The sequence below is a fragment of the Acomys russatus genome, chromosome 22, assembly GCF_903995435.1.
Source record: "Acomys russatus chromosome 22, mAcoRus1.1, whole genome shotgun sequence".
Taxonomy (NCBI): Eukaryota; Metazoa; Chordata; class Mammalia; order Rodentia; family Muridae; genus Acomys; species Acomys russatus.
Genome location: NC_067158.1, coordinates 14,391,133 through 14,415,073, shown reverse-complemented (window position 1 = coordinate 14,415,073; position 23,941 = coordinate 14,391,133). Strand labels below are relative to the sequence as shown.

General features: G+C 49.4%; 1 protein-coding gene across 1 annotated transcript in view; it reads left to right on the top strand.

Moving 5' to 3' along the window:
• Window positions 1–23,941, top strand: part of Tns3 (tensin 3) — a 201,301-nt gene that overhangs the window by 119,541 nt on the left and 57,819 nt on the right. Inside the window, exon 17 of the mRNA XM_051165076.1 lies at window positions 16,935–18,188. Coding sequence (XP_051021033.1) covers window positions 16,935–18,188 — 1,254 coding nt within the window. The remainder of the gene's footprint in view (window positions 1–16,934; window positions 18,189–23,941) is intronic.

Here is a 23,941-nt window from a genome sequence, read left to right as displayed (position 1 = left end):
CTAGTATGCAGATATAAGTGAGTATATACCATTTGAGTCTTTCTGCTTCTGGGTTAACTCACTCATTATGATAATATACAGGGGGAGGTAATCCCCCTCAGGAACAGTCATAGGGGAGGGGAATAAGGGGAAAAGGGGAGGGAGGGAAGAATGGGAGGACACAAGGGATGGGATAACCATTGAGATGTAACAAGAATAAATTAATAATAAAAAATTAAAAAATAAATAAATAAATCAAGACTACACTGCTATCACGCAAGCCTTAGAGGTCACCTTTCATTAACTCCATCGCATCACATGGAGTGGGATTTTGGCTATGTTGCAGTGTGAAAGGTCACAGGACAATAGCTCTCAGTAGTTCCCTGAACCCTGTGGGCCATAATCGAGTGGTGGATTACTGACTTTTGAAAATGGATGCAACCTATTGGAAAAGGGAGTGTGATGCTGAGACTGCCAAAGGACAAAGGTCAGGCCTTGGCTCTCCATCCCACTTAGAATACTTTTATTATTGTTGCCGTCTAATCCCTGTGGGACCAGAGAGACTGTCTCAAAGTGTAGGTCACCCTGTCGTGTTGTATGAAGTGACCGTGTAAGCATTGCAGGATAGTAGCACTGAGATTTGAATGTATTTGACTTTGGTCCTTAGTTCTCAGTCTCCAAGCTATGGGTCTTCCCTCCTCCCAAGAGGAAGCAACACCACCATTTCCTGAGATGCCCTCGGGTACTTCACTGTACGTTTTAGATAAGGTGCCATGTGCTTGGCAGGTGATAGCGGCTGGGTGGTCTGTCTGGACCACTCCAGTTACTGTGTCTTTGTAGAGTCCAGTAGCCACATGTCATCATGGTTATTCACTCTCTTGCCACTCTCCTGTCTGCATTGCAATCACCATCAGCATCTCCAATTTTCTCTGATGACCTCACCCTCTTAACTCACACACATATAGTGACTCAGCCTTTGCCCTGTATTCCATCCCCAGGGCTCTGGGGAGCTTTGCACTCCAGTCTCACCTGTGAGACTAGCTCTGCCCATATCTTTCCTGAGATGTGAGAGTGGGCATGGCTCCTGCCACACAGCTCCTCTTCTCTTGTGGCCTCACATTCTATGCGAACTGTGTGTATGGAAACCCTGGTGTTGTAAAAGCTTGCTCTGGGGGCGCCTTCCTGTTTCTTGCCGTGAAAGTATAAATGGCTGCACAGTGCTGTTCCAGGTTCACCTGCCTGGCTCTCTTCTCCTCCATGAGAATGCTCTCCCTCTCAGTGCCAGGAAGATGTGAGGCTGCAGCTTTATTTACTTATTTAAGGATGTATTTATTTATTATGTACACACCGTTGTGTCCGTATGTGCGCCTGCCCACCAGAAGAGGGCACCAGATCTCATTATAGATGGTTGTGAGCCATCATGTAGTTGCTGGGAATTGAACTCAGGACCTTTAGAAGAACAGCCACTGTTCTTAACCTGTGAGCCATCTCTCCCGCCCCCACCCCCACCCCCCAGCTCCTTTTTTTTCCCCCCCAAAGCCTAAGATGTGTTTCTTATTTCTGTCAAGTCCAGGAAAGAATTAACTACATTTGCTCAGTGGGATGTAAAGCAGCAGAGAGAAGAAGCAGTGATAAAGGAAAGCTGGTGCCCTTCCCGCTTGTATGTTAGTTAGCTCATGTGTTTCCAATTCCCTGGAGCATCTACCTCTCTCGCTCATGTTTGCCTGAAAGCTGAAGGCTCAGGCAGCCCTCTCTTCTCCTGCAGGTTTAAGATATACCGAGAAAGGACTGCAGGTCAAGTCTGTGAGGCTGTGTCCCATACACTGTTCTTTTTGGAAACAGCTACAAATTAAGGAGTCGGAGGAGAGGAAATTTGTGTGAATGCCCCTGCCTTGGTTCTCAGGGCTGCATCTCCAGGGCCGCCTTGGTGCCTCCTGCAGCTCTGGACAGGGAGACTCCACCCACATTTGTGTTAGCGAGTTCGCTTTATGGAGGTGTCTCCTGCTGGTTATGGTGGTGTGGTTTGGGAACAGTGACGTTTCCAGGGCCAGTAGCTTTTTGCCTTTAGTTCTGCAGCTTTGGGGCCCCATGCTGGTACGTAAGGGGCATCCTGTTTCCATCCCCCATCCTCCCTCAGCCTCTGGTCCTACCTTTATCTCTTTATAGTCTTCATATGTGCTTCTTATGTACAACTCTATTTGAAGGTTGAGCTGAGTCTTTGACAGTTGGAAACCACTGCCCTGTGTGCTTTTTTTTTTTTTTTCAATAGCTTAGAGTTGAAATTGTTTTTATTTGCTTGTTTTGTTTTGTTTTGGTTTTTTGTTTTTGTTTTTTTGAGACAGGGTTTCTCTGTGTAGCCTTGGCTGTCCTGGACTCACTTTGTAGACCAGGTTGGCCTCGAACTCACATCGATCCGCCTGCCTTTGCCTCCTGAGTGCTGGGATACAGGCATGCGCCACCATGCCTGGCTGTTTTGCTTTGTTTTTTTTAAGTTTCATATGTAAGACTTGTGATATCAAACACATTGCAGCATTTTAACAGTCTTGCCTTCCCCCTGTAGGGTCTAGGACTGAGAATAAAATTAGTTTGAGTCTCAGAGGTCCTGTGAAGGGCGGGGCTTGAGAATAGAAGGAAAGGTCAAGGCAGGGAGTGTGCTTTGCACTTGAAGTAGATTAAGCTTGTACTGTAAGACTTTTTAAACCAGCAAACTGTTAGTAACTCAAGGTTATTGTAAGGGCAGCATGTGATGTTGTGTAAACGGCGTGAGCATCCAGGGACCCTCAGACCTGCTTGAAAGACACTGTGGATGGGAAAAGCTTTGTCTACTTTTGTGTTCCTTTCTTCCACAGGTGCTACACCGTGTGGAGAGTGCTCTTTAGATAGAGCAGAGTGCTCAGAGCCTCCCCCTCCCAGCCTTAGACATGCACTGATGTCCTGCTAGAGGCTCCTTTGCCTCCAAGGAGAGCTAGTGTGGAGGCCTATTAGCCAGGAGACAGGTGCAGCCCCTTGCTGTGCGAACCAGGGTTGATCAGAGCAAGTTAGAAAGAACAGATGGATATCTCAGTCAGAAGAGAGTGGGGCTGGAGCCACAGAGAAACTAGGCTGAGATTAGAAGCTTACGGCTTCAATGATGAAGGCCCTAAGACGTGGGCCAGGAGCACAGAGAAAGCTGTTGGCCCTAGGGGCTGAAAGCAGGCCCTATAAACAGGGGAGGCAGCCTCGGAAATTCTCTCTTCGCTTGTCTTGCCTGTGCTTGGCGGTTGTGGCTGTTTGGCATGTCGCAGGTGGGGTGGGAATTTGTGTACAGTACATTACTTCCATATCCCAAGAGTGAAAACAAGCCTTTATTTTTTTCCTTCTTTCCTTTACTAAAACACAGTAATATATTGTTAGCAAGACAGGTGACATTGAGTTCTTAGATACTTCATTATGGGAAACTGAAATAATGCAGAACTCTTGGTGGTAACAGTCTTAGAAAAATAGACTGTGGGCTGGAGGGATGGCTCAGAGGTTAAGAGCACTGACTGCTCTTCCAGAGTTCCTGAGTTCGATTCCCAGCAACCACATGGTGGCTCACAACCATCTATAATGTGATCTGATGCTCTCTTCTGGCCTGCAGGTGTATATTGCAGGCAGAACACTGTATATATAATAAACAAATGATAAGATCTTTTTAAAAAACAAAAAAGAAAAAAGAAAATTAGACCATGGGTAAGGGAAGGAAGTCCCAGAGGTTCATGCTACCCTTGGTGTGAATGTGGTGCTGACCTTAAATCTGATTGGCTCTGTCTCCACTGTGTGAGGGAAGGGCCTGATGTCCATGGAAGCACACATGGTGCTATACATGGAGAAAACAGGAGCTATCTGGACCCTTCCAGCTGTGGAGGAAGGAGTCATTGGCTACCACGTTGGAGAGACTCAAGGCTTTCAGTTTTGTGATGTCATAAGGAGTGGTGCTACATGCAAGCTCAGGTCTAGAGAGTCAGAGCCTGGGAACCAATCAGAGAAATGGCTCCAGGAGAAGCCACAGAGATCCTAGGGTAGGTGAGCTTACACCAAAGCTGATCACGGATATGGGCACAGGACTGCGCAGGCCCAGGAGTGACCAGGACCACGGGGGATGTTGGCTGGAGAACAGAGCACCCTGAAGCATAGGCTTCTGGAGAATAAAGGAAGTTGGATGGATGAGTCCTGATTTGGGGCAGCTGTGGAGAGCGGGCGGGCCAGTGGCTGGAAGGACATTGGAGTGTGGCCTGCGGGGGCTCAGTGTTGTGGGCTGTGGGGAAGCCAACTGAGGAGGAACAATCTAGAGATGATCAAGGGGTGATAAAAACAGAAAACGGGGCGTAGGTGGGGGTGGGGACAGGCCAGAGGGATCAAAATGCTGGTCGTTCCACCCGGGAGAGTCAGAACTCTCTACAGAAAACACTTTCCTGTCATCAAGGTCTAGAACATTCCCAAATGGAGCCTTAAACAGTAATAGTCATTTCTGATTCTGCTCTCTCCGGCTCCTGGAAACCATTCATTCTTTCTCTGCACTGTCCCACTCTTGGGATTTCACATCAGTGGAATCTTTGGTCTTCTGTCATTCACTCTGCTTGTCCCAAGTTTTCAAGGTTCATCTCCATGTGCTTCGTGGCTGACAGTCCACTGAGGATCACACTGAGGTCCTTAGCCCATGTGCATATGGGTCATCCACACTCTACACTTATGGATACTGTTGCTATGAGCAAGCTTTTGTATGTGTTGCCATGAGGATATTATTACATCTCTGATATTATCAGTTACTCTTTTTACACTTTTATATCTTTGACTATCTTCTTCCAAATGCCTTCTCCCTTTCTGGACTCCCACACAGGAATCACACCGAGCCTTTTACAGCTCTCCTGTCCTCTCAGCCAGCCACTTTCAGAGATAATTGAGAAGCCCACTTCAGCCTTTACTTCATTAGATATATGATTTCATGCACAGGGTTGCAACTTTGCAGAGGTTAAAGGTTGGGTGCCTTTCAAAGCCTCCCCTGGACCACAGAGCTGCCTTCTGGCCCGACTTCAGCCAAGCTTCAAAGGACCACGTTGTCCCATGAGACGTAAAGGCTAACAGCCTAAGCAGGCCCATGTAACTGAAACCCACTGCTGGGGAGTCTATGGAAACTGAGAGGACTTTGGCACACCTGCCTAGTTGCCACAGCAGGACTGGAGGCCAAGTGGAGGCTGGTCGGGGAAGACTTGGGGCAGCTCATTTATAAGGTGACCAACATCCTCTGACACTAAGGACAGAGGGCACACCGTGCCTGAGTAACCTGTGAGAAACACTGAGAAACGCAGAAAAGAGACCCCTTGCTGGTGTAAACGATTTCTTGCCCTCCTTCTTGTTGCTGCCCTAGATGTTGGTTTTTCCAGCACAGGTTTGGGATATACAAACTTTGTTCAAGAGTCTTGTGCCTTGTTAACTCCGACTCAGGGAGGCCCCAGAAGCTCTAAAGGACACAGGCATTCATTTCAGTCCCTGAGCTAGGTTATTGAAATGTCTCCTAATCTTTCCTTTCCTTTCTTTCTATTGATGTGGAGTCTTTGGAGGGAAAACAGGTTGTGATTAGCAAGCCTCCCCCCCCCCACCCGTCCCCCCCCCCCACCGCACCGGCTTTCTTGCAGTGCCTTTGCTTGACGTATGTGTTACTCAATACCCTTTCCTGAATTCCACATTTTAATAGAACTTCTTGCACAAGGACTGCCTTCTGTCCTATCGTGGAGGAGAGCCTTTCTCCCGAGGGTGAGCGGAGTTTAATCTTGAGATCTTGTAAGCCGCGTGTGTGCTTCTGTTGAGGTCTCTGGTGATTTATTGGAGATAAATCTTGCCCTCTGCCTGAGCTCACAGCCCAGGCTTGTCCTGCCTCGCTCAGTGGCTGGAGACGTTTGTAAGGGTTCTTTCTCATTGTGCTGTGGGGATCTCATGGAGTCAGAGGGGCTCCAGTTGCCTCCGTTTGCTCTGCTTAGAGCAGAGGCACGCTGTTACTCTGCGACAACAGCCTCCCGCCAGAGTGCAGGGGCACTGCCCAAGCCCACCTAAGCTGAATAGAATCAGGCCTGAGACGGAAAAAGACCTCCTTTGGAAGCCAGAAAGGTATGCTGTGCTGCCATTAGTACTGACGCCATCCTTTCTGCCACATGGAGCACACAGAAGACAAGCTGCTGCCAATAGGAGGGATGTCCTGCAGGGGGGTTCTCTCGGGATCTTTTAAAGAAGGCAAATAAAAGATAAAACTGGTTCAGAAAATGCTTGGGGTGCTGGCCACTGGGTGGAGCGAAGGCCTCAGGACCCGCCCCTCAGCCTGCCTGCAGAGTTCAAATTTCACTAAACCTGATTGCACTAAACCCCGCCCTCGCGTTTACATTGCTTGGGCCCTCTTGGGCAAAATCAAAGTCCTTCCGCAGCCAAGGTTTTTAACTTTCTGCGCTAGCTGGGGTGGGAGGCAAGGTGCCCTGGGAAGGTGGGCGGCACCTGGGGGATGCTGCTGAAGGCATTCTTCCTAGAAGTGGCCCGACTCTGTAATGAAGGAGTGGTTAAGAGTTTAGCAGGAAGGTAAGCAGTGAGAGTGCTTGCGCGTGCCTGCTTGTGGCTTTCTCGAGGCTCCAGGTGTGTTCTTTGAGACTTGCCGGCTCACTCCTGGAGGGGGAGATGATGCTGGTCAGCGCTGCTGTGTACAGTGGAATGTGGAAAGGATCCGAAGCCCTTGCTTGACCTGTCCTGCCGGACTGGTCTAGGAATGCTTGCAAGCCCGCAGAGTCTGTCATACCCGCCTCTTTGAGGGAACCGCTCAGGGCGCCCTGAAGCCAAAAGGTCTGTTGTGAGGTGTGTGTTCAGCTCTTTTGGCAGGCTCTGTGGCTGGTCTGTCTGGCTGGACTCTCCCAAGGCTCCTGTTTTCTTTTTCTCTTGGGTTGAATCTGTTTTCTGTTTAAAATGTCTTCAGGGAGCTGGGAGCAGAAGGTGCTAGGATGGGCACTGCAGCCCTGTGGCCAGCATTTGTGGGTTGAGGGATGGGTGTGTTTGTATGCTGGGAGGCACCTGGTTCTGTTTTGCACCTGCCATCCCAGACCCCTGGGATCCACAGCCTTCCTTTATTGCCGTATTTTGGTGCCTCGCCTAGGGAGAGTCAAGTGCCTTAAATGCCAGGCGCCCCAGCTGCCCCTGGCTGAAGTAGGGTGTGGGGCATGGTGGGTCCCTTCCCAGGAGGTGGCTTACTGCTGACCTGGGGGTCAGTGTGGAAATGGTTCCTTCTCTTGCTTCCATTCCTTTCTTCCCTGATTTGTGTTTGTCCAAGATTACACAGCGTGCCCGGTTTTCTCCAGTGTCCAGCAAGGAACTCACTATCAAGTGCCAAGGACATTTGCTGCCGGTGGGTGTCCTGTTGCTGACACCTGCAGGTGTCTTTCTTGCCCCCCCCCACCCCCGCCTTTCACACCTTGCCATTTAGAAAGGTTGGCTTGTGTTTGGGAGTCCAGGAAATTGAGAATGATGGTGCAGGGCGGGGGGCTATTTCTGGAACTAGGCCTGTGGCGAAAATGAGAGACGATGTTTGTTCTACAGTGTGGATGTTTAGTTTCTTCTCATTTGCTTTAACAAGGGTTCATTTGATCCCTACCAATAATATATGCAAGCTATAGATTAGAAGTGGTATTTCAAAAGACCCACACATAAACATATAGCTTAGCTCTTGGTGGCTCTGTGATAGAAAATAATTCAGTAAAAAAACAGGAAATATTCAGTTAGCACAGAGGCAGAACCTTGGTGCCACAGAGTAAAAGCCAGGCCTGTTTTAGTAAGCCGTAGTAATGCTCTGGTTATAAATCTGCATGTGTGATTAAGTTAACAAGGTGACACCAGGAAATGTCCTGGCTTAGTGTTTCCTCATGGTGGAAAGTGGGGCTTCTAGTATTGGGGCCCCCACCAGATTCCCAAGAAGTCAGGTGCCTTTGGAACACGACCGGAGCTGCCAGCACCCATCCCTCCTGTGTCCTCCTGGCACAGCCTTGATTTCAGGCCACCTGAGCCAGTGATGGGCTCTCCCATGCCCAGAGATTGAAGTCTGGTGCCACATCAGTGCAGTCCTTCTGGCACGACACATCCTACTGCCGAGCAGTTTCCATCCGTCGCTGTACTGTGTCTGTTGGGAAACTCATCGGCTCGTGTATTGTCCGTGCTATGCTATAGCTCAGCTGTCAGCTGACTCGGCAAGTCAAGAAGAATAGTCTAGAAGTCTGAGGAGAGGTCAAGTGATATAGGGTCAGGGCTCCTCATGTCCTTTGGGGGTCATCCTGGCCCTGCCCCTGGGAAGCCAGATATGGGCTTTGTCTCCCAGTACCATGACCTCACAGAGTTAAGAGTCCTGGATGGCCTGGGCTGGCTACTAGCCTCCTAGGAGGCAGGATTGTGATGTGCTCAGAGCACATTTTGTTCCTGTGATTTTACCACCCAGGAGAAAACTGCATTTAACCAGAATGTATGTCCGTAAAGGCTACAGGTCACCTTGGCCATAAAGCCACTGAAGATGGGAGTGACGTGATTAAAATCATGCTACTGACTTACAGAACGTTTTGGCAAGTTGAAACGTAAATCCTTGCTTATTTTAAAGATTGATTTGATTTGATTTTATGTGTATGAGTGTTTTGCATGCATCTATACAGCATGTGCTCCTGGAAGCTGGAAGAGGATATTGGACAGACAGTTCCATAGGTGCTGGGAACTGAACCTGGTCCTCTGCAATATCAGCCGCTGCTGTGAATCCTTGAGCTGTCTCTCCAGTGCCACAGTCCATGGCTTAATGGATGTAGCTGAAGGAGCAGTTCATCATTGTAGTTCCCAGGGAGGGCTTTTTAATTAGATACTGTGAAGTGCACTACTCACTTAGCACTGGGCCCTGAGGGGACACAGAAGTGAAATCTGACAGGAGTGCAGGAGCTCTTAGCTCCAGAAAGCAAAGACAAGAAGGGTGTTCTCTAGGGTGGCACACCCTCCATGGGGCTGTTGTTGAATCTCGGGAGCTGCCATAGGTTACTGACTTACACACAAAGAAAATGAGGCACAGAGACATTGGGTAATTCACCTGAGGTCACAAAGCCGTGGCCAGTCAGAATGATCATTGCAGGAAATGAAGAAGGGAGTAAGGATTCACAGTGAAAACCCACCAAGGGGTGTCACAAGGGAGGTGCGAAGGCCCCGCTGGCTACCCCAGCAACGGCATTCCTCCCTTCCAGAGATATGGGAAGGGAGGGACCATGCCGGCTACCCCAGCAATGACATCTTACCCTTTCAAGAAGGAAGCAAAGGAGAAGTGGAGGGAAGATGGCAGTTAACAGGAGTCTCAGAAGAAAGGGGCAACAGAGCAGAATTAGGGCCCCATCGCCCTGAGCCTAGCTTCTGTCTGACGCTCCCCGTGGTGGTTGTACCGGGAGGAAAGTGTTGAGTGTTCATTTGTGTGGAGAACATTCTACAACAGTGCTGATAAGCAGTCAAGATGGAGATGTTCATGGGCCAAGGCACCCCCATACCCCTTTACAGCCTGCCCTCCTCTCTCCTGGCCACACTGTCCTTTCTCCTGGCTGCATTGATCTGTATTCTGGTCTTGGCACCTCCAAGATGTTACTCTTCCTGGAGTCCCACAGCTGCAGCCTTTGAGCCTGGCTGTGTCTACTCCACTACAGTCTTCAGACACCCATCCAGTGGTTGATGGTGGCCATTTGTTCCTACGAGCAGTCTTTTCTTCTTCCTGCAGCCCTTCCTGGGAGGGTTATGAGACAGGGACCTGTGGCCGCCTCCACTTATCTCACTATATTTGGACATTGAGTCGATTCAACTGAGTAGACTGGAGTGAGTTACTTTAGGCTAACCTGGAGACATGACTGGGTGATACCCACTGTGGAGATGCTGCCTTCTCTTTTAGGATGCAGGAAGGGGCTCCTTTCTGTGCTGGGGCCTGAATAGCCCAAGCAAGAACAGAACTCATACTCATTAATTGAGAAAGCCGAAACACACCTACAGTTTCAGGTTAAGGAGCTAAACACTTACACTGGCCATCAGCACGAGTGCATTGAAAACACTTGAGTTCTGACCTGGCATGAGCGGCCGTCTGGAGAGTCAGGGAGAAAACCCCAGCATGCTGAGCAGTCCCCTGGGATGAGCACATAGGAGTACGGATGTAGCATAGTTTGGTTCTTTATCTGTGGAAGCTAGTGAAAACATTCCTTTCCAAAATTAAATTGCTGATTTTGTGTTTGGTTGGGATTGGAATGCAATCTGAAGGAACCGAGAGCTCTCGCTTCTTCCCTTCCTCTCTTGGGTATGGGTTTTCGCCTGCATGTACACGTGTGCGCTGTGTCCACGTGTGCATGGTAACCCAGGAGGCCATAAGAAGGTGGCTCTGGATGTCCGGGTGCTCGAGTTCTAGTTGTTGTGAGCTAACTAGTGAGCCATTCTGCTCTTGAGTGCCAGGCTGCCTCTTCAGGCCCCAAGTTGGCCCTTTTTTTTTTCTTTGAATCCCCTCTCTCTCTTCCTCCCCCCTCTCATACATACACACAAATAATTCTTACATTTAAATGAAATTCAATGACAAGAAATTATCCAAGAAATGAAGTTTGAAATTTTTTTATTCATTAATTTATTCACTTTATATCCCTGTCGTAGTAGCTCCTGTCCCTCCTCTCCTCTCAGTTCCACCCATCCTCCTCCTCTCCCCCCCTTAATCCTTGGAAAAGGGGATTCCCCCCCCAACCCCACCCCGCCCTGCACCCCCTACTCACCAATTCCAGCTCATCAAATTGTATCAGCACTGAGTTTGCCCTCTCTTCCTCTGTGTGTGTCCTTTTAAAACCATGCAGCAGTAGCTCAGCTGCCCTGTGCTTCTATTTCCATCTGTAATGTGGACTTTCCGTCTTCAGGGTAGCAGATGCTTGACAATCAAGCCATTGTCCCTGAGGTCACAGGGACAGCAGTTTTTCCTTCAGTATCAATTGTTATGTAGGACAGGTGTTCCTTGGAGCTGGAGTTACAGGCAGTTGTGAGCTGGGTGCTAGAAACTGAACTCAGACCCATATGTCCTTAACTGCTGTTTTATCTCTCTATGCCCTTCCTCTTGTTGTTGTTGTGGTTGTTGGTGGTCTTCCCCATTTGAAATATTTTTCTGGATGCCTCTCCCTGGTGTGGGGAAGCCATATTTTACAGGTAAGGTTGGAGCTGGGCATGGTGGCTCAGGCCTGTCATCTCTGTTGTCTGGTGTGCTGAGGCAGGGAGTTTGCAAATTCAGCAGCTGCCTGAGCTACAGGATAAGTTTAAGGCTAATCTGGGCAATTTAGTGAGACCCTGTCTCTACATAAAAAGGGGAAAGAGTCTGGGATGTAGGTCTTTGGTGGAGTACTTGTACAGCATGCTTTAAGGCCCTGGAGTCAAACTGTAGGACTATAAGGAGGAAGGGGGAGGGAGGGAGGGAGGGAAGGAGGATGAATGTGTGAGGCAGGGAGATAGGAAGGAGTGCTCTCTCTCAGGTGGAGATGGTAGGACCTCTGTGATAATGTTCTTTAAGGAGATGTGTGTGTCCTGCCTGTACTTCGTTCCCTCTGGTTCTCTCCTAGCCCATAACCTCCCCAGTGCCATGCAGCACAAGGCATTCTGCACTGTATGTGTGTCTGATAACCACTCCTGGCTACAAGAAAGTCATGATCAGCCAGCATACAACCCGCTTTCAGGCTGGCTGGGCCTGGTGACAGTGCACAGGGCAAGGGCCATGGAATGGAAGGGTTACCTTGGACGGCGATGTGTTAAGCTTCTTTTCCTGTGTCTGGAAAGCTGGGGTGCCTAGGCAGGCCTTTCTTTGGCTCTGGGAATTTATTCTCCATCTTTAGAATGGGGCTGGCGTCACACTGTTTCCCTGTGTTAGCCCTTGGAGCCATGGGAAAAGCTCAACACCTGCCATTTAAGCAGTCGTCCTTGTAGCTTCAGATTGCATATCTGCAGAGCCAACTAACTAATCAGGGGTTGGAATTAAACAACCACCACCACCAAACAAAAACCAAAAACCAAAAAACTTAGATCTAATTTATAAGGACCCTTCTCTTTTGCCCTTATTCTGAGGACACTGTAATCACTAGTCTTACAGCTTTTGTGTTGAGGTAGTAGAATATAGACAGTTGCTAAGTCATTTTAAACAAGGGCTTTGAGAACTCACGGGTACCAAAAGATGACTGATGCAAAAGGAGGGAAGGGGCCCGTGAGTGACTGACTATACTCCAACTCCTAGCATCTTACTGTCCTGCACTCCCATCCTCAAACATCAGCTGTTTAGGTAGCTCACTGTGTTTCATAGGAGAAGGATGCTTGCTGCAGCTCAGCAGGGCCAAGGTGAGCTAGGGTGGAACTCACCCTCTGCCCCTTGAGAGCATGGAGCCAGCTACCACCAGGGCCCTGAAGCCCAGATACAAATTCTGTCATCTCTGTTCTGGGTGGAGAACATGAGTCTCTGTCACCCCTCACACCATTAGCTGCTGCCTCTCAGTGAGCGCACACCGAACTAACATTTAGGGATTTGGGGTTCTGTTTAGCTTCTTGGAGCCCTGACGCTGGTTGACTCCACTCAGTTCTTTTCTACATCTGCTCCTTGGCCTGTGAAGGCCAACCAAGAGAGGGAGGAGTGTCTGCTCGCTCTGCCACACATGGGCAGTCAGACTTGGTTCGCTGTCTGGAAGACGGTTCTCATCCAGAGAATTGGGGCTGGGCACATCTGCTCGACACATCTGCTTTTAGACCCTTATTGTCTGTTTGTCATGTGATAATAAGCTGGGGACAGTCTCTCTCCACTATATAATGTCCACCATGTGCCAGGGCTGTCCCCCTTGTGCCAGAGTACCAGAGGAAGCAAAGCAGAGGGAAACCCCTGCCTCAGAGCTGAGCGGCTTAGAATGAGTGGTAGACATTGGTGTCTGCGGTACACAAGACAGAAACCCAGCATGGAAGTGCACAGTGAAGAATGGGAAGGTTCTGGGGGGTGCGAGGGGCAAGAGCAGCTAGTGCAAAGGCCCTGACACGGGTAGTATGGTCCTCAGCCATCTGCGAGCAGCGGGGTGACCAGTGAGGAGATGGGTCTCAGGGAGCTGTTGGGCCTTCTTCATTGCAGAAGTAACTTTCTAATACTGCCATGGGTGCCCTTCTTAGGGAGTCTGTGGACTGAGTGTTGTTCTTTCAGCACATGCATTCTAGTTCTGGTGACTTCACAGGAAGCTAGGAATGGTTAACTTTGGTTTTATCAGCGAGGAGCCAGGAGCGATTTGAGTGTGGGGACTGGAAATTTCACAGAGAAGTGGCAGAGTGGGGATCAAGACCTCTAGGATGAAAGAGAAGCTTAGGTCCCTAGTGCGCCGCCCCTCCCGCCCCCCAACCCCCCTCCCCCGTGCTGAGATTTTTTGTCCCTGTTGCTGAGTGGTGGCCTTTTGCCAGAGAACAGGGTAGGCACAGTGAGAACCAGAGCTGCTAGCTTGTCTCCCGGCTGGTGCAGGCGAGCAACTGCAGCCCTGGGAAGGCTTCTCAGCCTTCCTGGGCTCCCCTGTCCCCCACATCCTCTTGCAGGCTTAGAACGCCTTCAGTGTAGATTACTTGGGCATTTTGTGGTGCTGAGAGCTTGCTATGCATGCAGCAGGAAGCTCAGGAGAGTCCAGCATGGCTCTGGCTCTTGTTGGGGTTGGATGGTTCTTTCTTTTCCAGCCACTGAGGTCACCTGTGGGAACAAATGCCATCTGAGCTGTATGGATCTATGAGACCCTCTCAAGGACTCACAACTGGACCAGGATGAAATCAGGCTTATAGGCGGGGTAGACACCATGCTGTTTTCCTGCTAGGCTGTTATTTTACAGTTCTCTTACTTGGGGCTCAGCAATTAAGAGCTATATGGGGGCAGGATGGGGGTGGTGCACACCTTTAATCCCAGCACTCAGGTTCAAGGCCGGCCTTGTTAGGTTCAAGGCTGGCCTTGTTTACAGAACGAGCTCTAGGACAGCCAGAGCTACATAGAGAAACCCTGTCTTGAAACAAAACAAAAGAACCACAAAAGGAGCGCACACCACTCTTGCAGCGCTTTTGAGTTTGGTCCAAAGGATCTGACATCCCTGCTGGCCTCTGTGACCACTGTACTCACACAAAATCCCCCACTCCCTTATACACACACAATTAACACATTTTTAAACTCAAATTTTCTGTTTCAAATTTAAGATTTCTGTTCTAGTAAAAAATAACTATAGGGGATGATTGTGGCTCTTAACCAAAGATATGGACCCGCTCTTAACATTTTCTAGGTCCGTTTTTTTTTTTTTTTTTTTTTTTTTTTTTTTTTTTTTTGTGCTCTGTTTTTGGAGGCCTTTTCTGGCTGCATTCCAGCTTAAACTAGAAGATTAGAAAAATATTTTTACAGTTCATTCCTGCATTTTTTTTTCTTTTTAAGCCATGGTACCATTTAATTAAGATTTATGGGGAACTCATAGTTCAGACCTTATGCAAGCTGTAAATGAACTGTCTTAGCAGCTCACATTTGCCCTCGAAACAAGCAGACTCCCTGCCTTTGGCTCTGTGTCCCAATGATCTGTGCTCTGGCTACCTGCCTCGTGCAGGGAACTGGGAACAGTAGCCATCGGGCACTGTGTGTGTGTGTGTGTGTGTGTGTGTGTGTGTGTGTGTGTGTGTGTGTAAGAGCATAGCATCTCTGTAATCTTTATGGAGCAGAAGAAACTTCTCATCAATGTTCTTCTCCTTACATAGCGTATAACAGAAGGAAATGCACTGGGTCTTCTGTAGTTGGGTTTCCTATAGCAAAACATGCCAATGCCAGATGGGACTGATGATTCCATGGGACCTATATGATGCTTAGAGTCTGCTGCCATTAGTTCTCAGGTCAGCTTCTCCGCAGAATCACTCCCACCTTTTGTTGTGGGGGTTTGAAGATTAAGGTAAACTGGATTGGTAGAGCCTGGGATCGAGTCATGGGCTAGTGTTGCTCTGTTTTTAGGGGCCATTCGTTTATACAACCTTAGTGATTTTAAACATGGTTGCGGTGTTCTCTTTGTAAAGGTGATACTTGCAAGTGACTTGGGATTTAGGATCGTCCTTCCAGGCATTTCTCTGTCTAATTATCACAGAGCTGGATGTAGCAGCAACGTGCTTTCAGTCTCTTTGTGTCTCAAACCTGACTCAACTGTCACCTGCTGTGTAAATAGTCCCAGTTAGGGCCACCAATGAAACTTCAAGTATGAGTGCTCCTGGCCTTGTCTGTGCAGGTAGGTGGTGGTGAGCTGCAGGTGCACCCGGGCCCTGGAGCCTAGATTCTAAGTGCCTCCCACTCCTGACAGCTGCTTGATCTTAAGTTATTTACTCTCCCAGCGCCTCTGATCTTTCCAAACAAGCAATAAACAACATGAAGGTCCACAGCTCCGCACTCGAGTCCGGCGTCTGCGCGTGTCAGCACTTGCCTTCTTTCTGAAGACTTGTCTATTTAAACCTGTGTGTGTGTGTGTGATTCCTAGCCCTAGCCCTGCCCTCCCCTAAATTCCGCTTTAACCTGTGGTCGGGCTTTTAAACGCTGGACTACATGCCTCATCTTCTCTGCATGCCTGAAATTGAGAAGGGAGCCCGGGCTGAGCATGTTCTCAGAGCTGTGTTCTTGGGGCTGTGTGAGCACTTGGCATAACACCCGCAGACTTCTCAGCCGTGTTTCCGACATGTCATCCCATCCTGGTATTTCATGGGGAAGGGGGGAGGCAGCAGCTGATGAGCATGACCAAGTGTCCAGCCGTACCGTGGGGGCCATGAGACACATGCTCAGGGCTAGTCTTCCCCTAGGCTGCAGCATGGATAGGGCTCAGTAGCCACCAGTTAGGTGGATGGTGGTTGAAGCCTTGAATTCTAGGGGCCTAAACAGCTTGGGTTTCCAACCCTCAGCGGCTCCCCTGTTGTGGAATGCCTCTGATCCCACAGTGCAGAAAGTCCAGGAAAATGGGGGAGGCTTGCAGGGGAGATGTGTACTGACTGTGAACGCAGCTTATTTTAGGAAGCTCTTGCTATGACACGCCCTGTGTGGCCGAGGCAATTACAACTGCCAGTCAGCAGATTGTGGCTCAGGAATTTCCACGCACAGCCGGGCGCAGGCCCTAATTAATAACAGCAGTAGGGGGGGGGGGGGGGGGGGGTTGGCTCTTCCTGCCCACATTGTTTTCATGATATTCCCAGTGTGGTGCATCCATGTCAGCCCCAAAGAATCCCAGGGCTTGACGCTTAGCAGATGCCCATGTTCCTGGAGAATCTTATGCTGTATCTTTAGGCTTCACGCCATTCCTGTACTCGCCCTTTCTGTTGAGCACATCCCAGAGTATTGATGGGACGGCCGGTTTATCAGTGACATGGTAGATTTATGACACCCAGTACTCTGTGTCCTCAAAAAATGTTAGATGTGTGGGTGAAAGTAGGTGAACAGTTGATTGTTGGGGGTTCAGGAACAGAGCTAGATTCCCAACATTCAAAATAATGATATTAATGATTCAAATAATGAAAAAAAAAAAAAAACTTCTTGGGGGGGGCGGGGAAGAGGTGTTTCTTATAGGGGTAGGGAAACATGAAGCCTGGGGTATAGCTCAATGGTAAACTACTTACTAGCATGTGCGAGACCCTGGGTTCCATCTTCAGCATGACAAAGAAAACAAGGCAGAAATGGTTTTAGCAGAGTATGTTTGATAAAGCAATCCTTTTTTGTTGACTCCCGCTCTGCAGAGGTTATGTAGAGCTTTGGAACCTTCGTTGTGTCTGTACCTGTTTACTATTGAGTTCTGTTAGCAATTCACTCATCTGTTTAGATAAACTGTGTGGCCACTGTGGTAAGTGCTATTCCCTTTTCTCCCCGGCTAATCGGCTGCCTCTTGCTTTCCCTACAGTGCTGCACACACAGGGCCCAGTGGACGGCAGTCTGTATGCCAAGGTGAGGAAGAAGAGTGCCTCAGATTCCATCATCCCTGGCAGCCCTCAGGGCATGCCAGCCACATGCAGTCCAGACCCCAGTGATCACACCTTGTCAGTCAGCAGTGATTCTGGTCACTCTACTGCCTCAGCCAAAACAGATAAGACAGAAGAGCGCCCAGCCCCAGGAGCACGGAGGGGCCTGAGCCCCCAGGAGAAGGCTGAGTTGGATCAGCTGCTGAGTGGATTTGGCCTGGAAGATTCTGCAGGCTCCCACAAAGACATGACTGACGGGTGTAGCAAGTATAGTGGGACACGCCACGTGGTGCCAGCCCAGGTTCATGTGAATGGAGACGGTGCCCTGAAGGATCGGGAGACCGACATTCTGGATGATGAGATGCCCCACCCTGACCTGCACAGTGTGGACAGCCTGGGTACTCTCTCCTCCTCTGAAGGGCCACAGTCGACCCACCTGGGCCCCTTCACCTGCCTCAAGAGCAGCCAGAACTCCCTCCTGTCTGATGGCTTTGTCAATGGTGTTGGTGAAGATCACAGTGGTGCCCTTTCTCCAGACCTAGGCCTCGGTGTGGACCCCCTCTATGAGCAGGAGCAGATGTGTGGGGGCCGTGAGCCAAAGCAACTGCAGCCCCTGCTGAGGAAGCCCTCGGTACCCACCCCCACCCAGGCCTATGGGCAAAGCAACTATTCCACTCAGACCTGGGTGCGTCAGCAGCAGATGGTAGCTGCTCACCAGTATAGCTTTGCCCCAGATGGGGAGGCCAGGCTGGGCAGCCGCAGTACAGTGGACAGTGCTGGCCTTGCCCAGGCCCAGTCGCACATCCCGGTTACTCCTACTCGCGGAGCCAGCAGTAGAGTGGCTGTTCAGAGGGGCATCGGTAATGGGCCAAATCCCCCTGACGCACAGCAGCTCTGTCCTGGGAAAGCACTCCAACCCAGATTTTCAGATGACAGAGTCATGAACGGAGTACATCCGGAATTGAACACTGGTCCCTCCCCAGGCTCTCCTACCCTGGATATTGACCAGTCCATTGAGCAACTTAACAGGCTGATCTTGGAGCTCGACCCCACCTTTGAGCCCATCCCCACACACATGAATGCCCTTGGCATCTCAGCCAATGGCTCTATGTGTCCTGATGGTGTTGCAAGTGGGCTCCGGTGTGGTGGCAGGCTGGACCCCATGGATGGCCCTGGCCGGAGTTCTGGCCGGCAAGGTGAGTTGATGGGGTGGTGATGTCAGGTGGGAAGTTAATCCAGCTGGGAATTTGCATTTGCTAAGACTTATGATGGAGAGGCATTTTCTTCTCTCATAAGCTGTGACCTAGAATCTTTTCTTAGTTCAGGAATGTTCTTTAGGAAGAGTGCCAGGCATCTCAGTAAGTCAGAAGAGCTGTTGGGGTCTTGAGTCATCCTTGTAGGAACAGAGGTCTGATAAAGCAGAGTATGTAAACTGTCCTACTTACACGTATATTGTCCAGGTTCCTCAGACATCATGTAGGCTGTTCTTGGGTGGCAGGAACCACCATGTGTTAGAGAGAAGCTTGGTGCTTCTTGAGGGCTGAGGGAGACAGACAACACATGGGGAAGAAAGTGGAGAGCTGGCCCCAGAGAAGCTCAGGCAGAGCAGATCCGGTTTCCTGGATCCTGAGAACCGTCACCTAGAATCAGGACCACAGGCCAAAGCCCAGCTCGGGTGACAGCCTGGATGTGAGGACCATCTGTGTGCTGCACCGTCTGAAGCTGGTGAGAGTTGACCAGAGAGAACTGTGTGGGCCTTTCTGCCTTAGAACCAGGAGAACTGGACACCAGGGAAGCGTCTTCTTGGGAAGGCCAGAGGTGATAGTGGACTGTGGCCTCTGGCCGAGTCTGTGGGAATGTTTCTTGTAGACTGCATGAGTGTGATGCGGCCTGAGTTAGGACCAGATCACTGTGGGATGTATCCTGTGCTAACATGTGTTAAGAGGGTTTGCATGCTGACAGGGCCACCTTTGTCTTTGGGTGAAAAGACAGGCAGCAAACCAAAGTGTATGACATGGGCAGGCAGGGCATCCTGAGAAGGAGTCTGGGAGCTAAAGGCAGGGACAGGCCTTGGTCTGGAATCTGTACAGAGTTATCTGTGGGGGAGACTGGCTGCCCTCACTGTGTGAGGATCATGAAGTGGCTGCAGGTGGTGGCAGGTAAGAGGGAGCAGTGGGTGTCACCAGCAGCCAGGACCTGGAGGACAAGCAAGACAATGCAAGAAAAGGCTCTCACTGTTTCATCTTTTCCCTCATGAGTGTTTTTTTGTGCTTTTCACTGAGTCCATGAACATCCCCCTTGCCTTGTGTGCTAGTGATGCCGATGGTAGAAGCCCCTGCATATGCCAAATATGCTTTGGGGTCCTGGAGGAATGGCTTAATTCATCTTCCAAGGACACTTGCTGCAGTGGCCTTTCCCTTCCTGCCCGTCATGTTTGTGGAGGTTAGTAGGTGATGACAGGTCAAGTTCACATGGAACCTATGGCAAAATCACATCCTATCCCTCAGGCAGGAGCAAAATTTTGGAGCCTCAGATCCTAGTCAGCATGGTTTGCATGGGCTGCCAGCTAACTGGCGTGCTGTCGTTAAAGAACATGGCTACTGTGGCTTTTGGTTTGTGCTGTATGTGGAAAGGAAGCGCCCTGCCAGTGTCTGATAGATGATGAGAGGTGTTGAGAAAAGCCAGATTACATTACCTCTTCGTGCTGGGACCCATTGCCGGACAGATGGCAGGATGTTTTAGTTGGTTGGAGTGCTGGTAGGGATGTGTTCTCCTCCAGTACAGTTCTGAGGCTGTGGTGAAGCCATTAACAACCCCAGCCACTATGACAGAGTAGCAGTGACTGAGGACTCAGGCCAGGTCAGTTCTTGTGTGCACATGAGCTTGTAGAATTGAATACTTTCAGGAAATTCGGAGTTCTAAGGTTTTGATGGAAACAGTTTTCTCTACACTTTGTTTAATAAATGCTCTTGGAAGACGACACTTGGGAAGAATAAATCCTTTAGGCCTTTCCTCCAGGAACAGAATCTCTCCTGAGGTTTGGAAAACTTTGCAGCTGTCTCACGGTGTATGTGGGTAGGCAGGACTTAGGTTCAGGTGACTCTTTTCCAGCTGACTGGGTAGCCCTGAGGGAGGCGCCATTCCTGCAGTCAAGCAGGTATATATGGCCAGGGACTGGAGAGTGTCACTTTGTGCCTTCCATCCTCACATTGGCCATCACTAAATTACTGAAGAAATGAGTCTGTCGCTTTACTAACTGGAGTTTTATTTTAATATTAGATCCTCTTGAATTCATTTTCTTATAAACATAATTTTCAAGTTACTTTCCTACTTAAATAACTATCCTACGTAAACAGTAGATTGGTAATTTATTAATCTGTCTTTGTTCAACAGGCATTTTGGGCCCTTGTCAATCCTTTGGAACTATAGTGGTATCATAAGGACATATATATATATATATATATGTGTGTAATTAAATATATGATGTGTATTTAATTGTGTGTATGTATATATGTGTATATATGTACACGCAACACACACACACACACACACACACACAGGAACTAGTCTTTGAAGGTGTTTTTGAAATTCAGACTCCTGCTGCAAATGAGGTTCCATCCCCAGGTGGCAGCCATGAACACAAAAGGGAAGCTCCGCACAGGGACAGAGCTGAGGCTGTGCTGAGGCCCTTCCTGTAGCCGGCTTTTTTCCAGGACAAGCATTCTGTGTTAAGTCAACATCCAGCCCCCAAAAGCCTTCCAGTCCTGCACTGTATTCAATAAAGGAGCCTGGGTGTGGCACAGGCAGCCACGCAGCCTGGCTCTTCACTCTTAACTCAGGCTATCTTTGTTGTGATTTAAAAAAAAAAAAAAAAATCCCCTCAAAAGAATGCTTATGTACTTCTTCCACCTGGGTGAAGACGGAACGTTCTTTCCTCCCTGGCAGGCAGTGAGGAGTTGAGCGCAGCTTTCCCAGACCTCCTCCCGGATCTGCATTCCAGCAGAGCTAGCTGTGTAGCTTGACTCACACCAGCTCTGCAGGCAGTAGTGAGCAGTACACTCCTTCCATGGACCACATTTGGAGGCTGACTGTGTTCGTTTGAGGATGTTTCTTTCATAGTGCAGTAGGGAGAACAGTAGGTACTATTGTGGCTGCAGCTGGTTGTGTGATGGCAGTGATGGTGGAGACGGTGAAAGTGGAGATGGAAAACAAGGTTATAGTAGTTTGTGTCTTACGTGTCTCCCAGAGGTCCACGTGATAAACACTTGCTCCCAGAAGGTGCCATTGGGATGTGGCAGAAACTTTAAATAGTATGGCCTAGTAAGTCTTTAGGTGATTGGGGGTATGTCCTTGAAAAGACTAGCTGAAACCCTGCCCACTCTTTTTCTCCTCTCCTTTGCTTTCTGGCCATGAGTAGTAGGTTTGGCTTTGCCGTGGCCTTTTGGCTCTAGGACCAAAGCAGAACGGCCAACTGATTGTGGACCATAACCTCCAAAGTCCTGTACCAAAACAACCCTTTTTCTTTCTAGGGTGCTCATGTCAGCTATTTGTTAATGATGAGTAGCTAAGTGGGATTTTTATTCCAGCTAGAAACTTTCATTCTGCTCGGCTTGCTTCTCTAGAAGGATTTTTGTTGCTGCTGCTGTTGTTGTTGGTTGATTTGGGGATGTTTGTTTGGTAGATTTTGTGGGATTTGCTCCTTAGAAATAAATGTCATTTGCAGTAAGAGACAGTTTGTTTCTTCATCTCCCAGAAAATGGTGGTGAGAGTGATGACAGTGGTGTAGGTGGTAGTGATATTCATGACTGTAGTGGTGGTATTGGTGAGGATGTTGGTGATGGCAGTGGTGATGGTAACTATAGCAATGGTGGTGGTGATGTTGGTGACAGTAACTATAGTGGTGGTGGCGGTGATGTTGGTGACGGTAACTATAGTGGTGGTGGTGGTGATGTTGGTGACGGTAACTATAGTGGTGGTGGCGGTGATATTGGTGACAGTAACTATAGTGATGGTGGCGGTGATGTTGGTGACGGTAATTATAGTGGTGGTGGCGGTGATGTTGGTGACGGTAACTAGTGGTGGTGATGTTGGTGACGGTTACTATAGTGATGGTGGCGGTGATGTTGGTGACGGTAACTATAGTGATGGTGGCGGTGATGTTGGTGACGGTAACTATAGTGATGGTGGCGGTGATGTTGGTGACGGTAACTATAGTGGTGGTGGCGGCGATGTTGGTGACGGTAACTATAGTGGTGGTGACAGTGATGTTGGTGACGGTAACTATAGTGGTGGTGGCAATGATGTTGGTGACGGTAACTATAGTGGTGGCGGTGATGTTGGTAATGGTAATAATGGTAGTGATGACAGTGGTGACTGAGAAGATGGTGGTAGGGTAGTGATGTTCGTGATGATGACAGTGGTAATTCACTCTGAGGACCGTCTCTGTTACAGTAATTTCAGTCCACCAGGAAGTATAAAGGTTCCCATCTGTCCACTCTGAATCTCTTGGCTGTGCCTTTATTCTACTGCAGTCTTGTCCTTTCACCAGGCAGGCTCCCTCATGATGTTTGCTGGAGTGGGAAAAAAACTGTAGAGATACTTGTAAATGGAGAACTTGAACTTGTTGTTGTGCAGCAATGCAGTACCACCCCCACCCCTCACCCCCCGCTGCTCACCTGGACACTGAGGTGAGGTGAGGTGAGGTTGTTTAGGGGATTTAAAAGGCGGTCTGTCTCCACTGTAGGACCCGAGATGCTGACCAGAGTGAGGACTCAGCTCTGGTACCTGAGCCACTGAGCACTGCCTGTGCTACTGAGTGCAGTGTTGTGTCCCTTGTAAACCAGGTGAAGGCAGACAGTTCGTTTGGGGATTTTGCTTGCTCAGAGTGTCCACTGGCCAATAAGACTGCTCACTCACTCTGCTGTGATGCACTCTGGTTGTACATGATGTGAGAGCTCCAGACATTGCTTCGTTCGCAGACCCCACCCCATCCCCCCACCCCCCGTCCTCTGTCCTCAAGCCGTTCCCCATGCCTCCCCGCCTCAGTCCAATTCAGCCTACAAGTGGGTAGGTTTCTGGCATGAGAGCCTTTTAAGTGGCAGGGGAGGAGGGCCTACCTGAGTAACCTGAGAGGGACAGCCTGTGCAGCCTGTCCTTCTATGCATGGCAGAATGCTGGCTGCTTATGCCATACCTTGGAGACTTCTTGTTTCATGTTGTCAAAATATTTGATTCTTGTTACATTAGTCTCAGTGCCCCGATGACAGGAACCTGGCAGGCATTTCTTGCAAATAGCACCATGGCCTTCCTGCCTGTGTTTTTAGAATTCCTTCCCTGTGGGAGGAGTGCACGAAACTTCAGAATGCAGCTTGAAGTACTGCCCTTGTGTGCTTTGATGGCAGGGGCGAGAGACATGGAGAAGAGGAGACCCACATACACTTTACCTTTGCTAACATGTGTTAGTCACTATCACCACTAGTAAGTCAAGGAATCTGGGGAGCGCGCTCCATGAGACTCTCACAGCCAAGCCTGACTGGTACAGGAATTATGGCCAGGCAGATGCCCCCAAAGGGTGTGGTATTTTGGGAGGCTCAAGACTGAACATCCAATACCAGCCAGAGGTGTCACGGAGTAATGCTGGATGGGCAGGGTGGGCCTCACCATAGGCTCAATCTTGGGTTCAGGGAGCCTAGACTGTGGATCATGGGTCCTTGCGCAGCTCAAGGCTTGTTGATATGATCGGTGTTCCATCAATTGAAAATGTGGATCTGACAGGGGGCACTGTGGGTAGGACCTTGCCTTGGGTTAGGAGTCATGGCCCAGAGACACTCAAGAATGGGACTACGTGTGTTGACATGTCGTGGCTTGTTTGCTTCCAGCTCTGCGGAGAGATGGGAAAGAGTTCTGCATTGGGGAATGCCTCTCATTGATCCAGCATTGCTTGGCTTGAC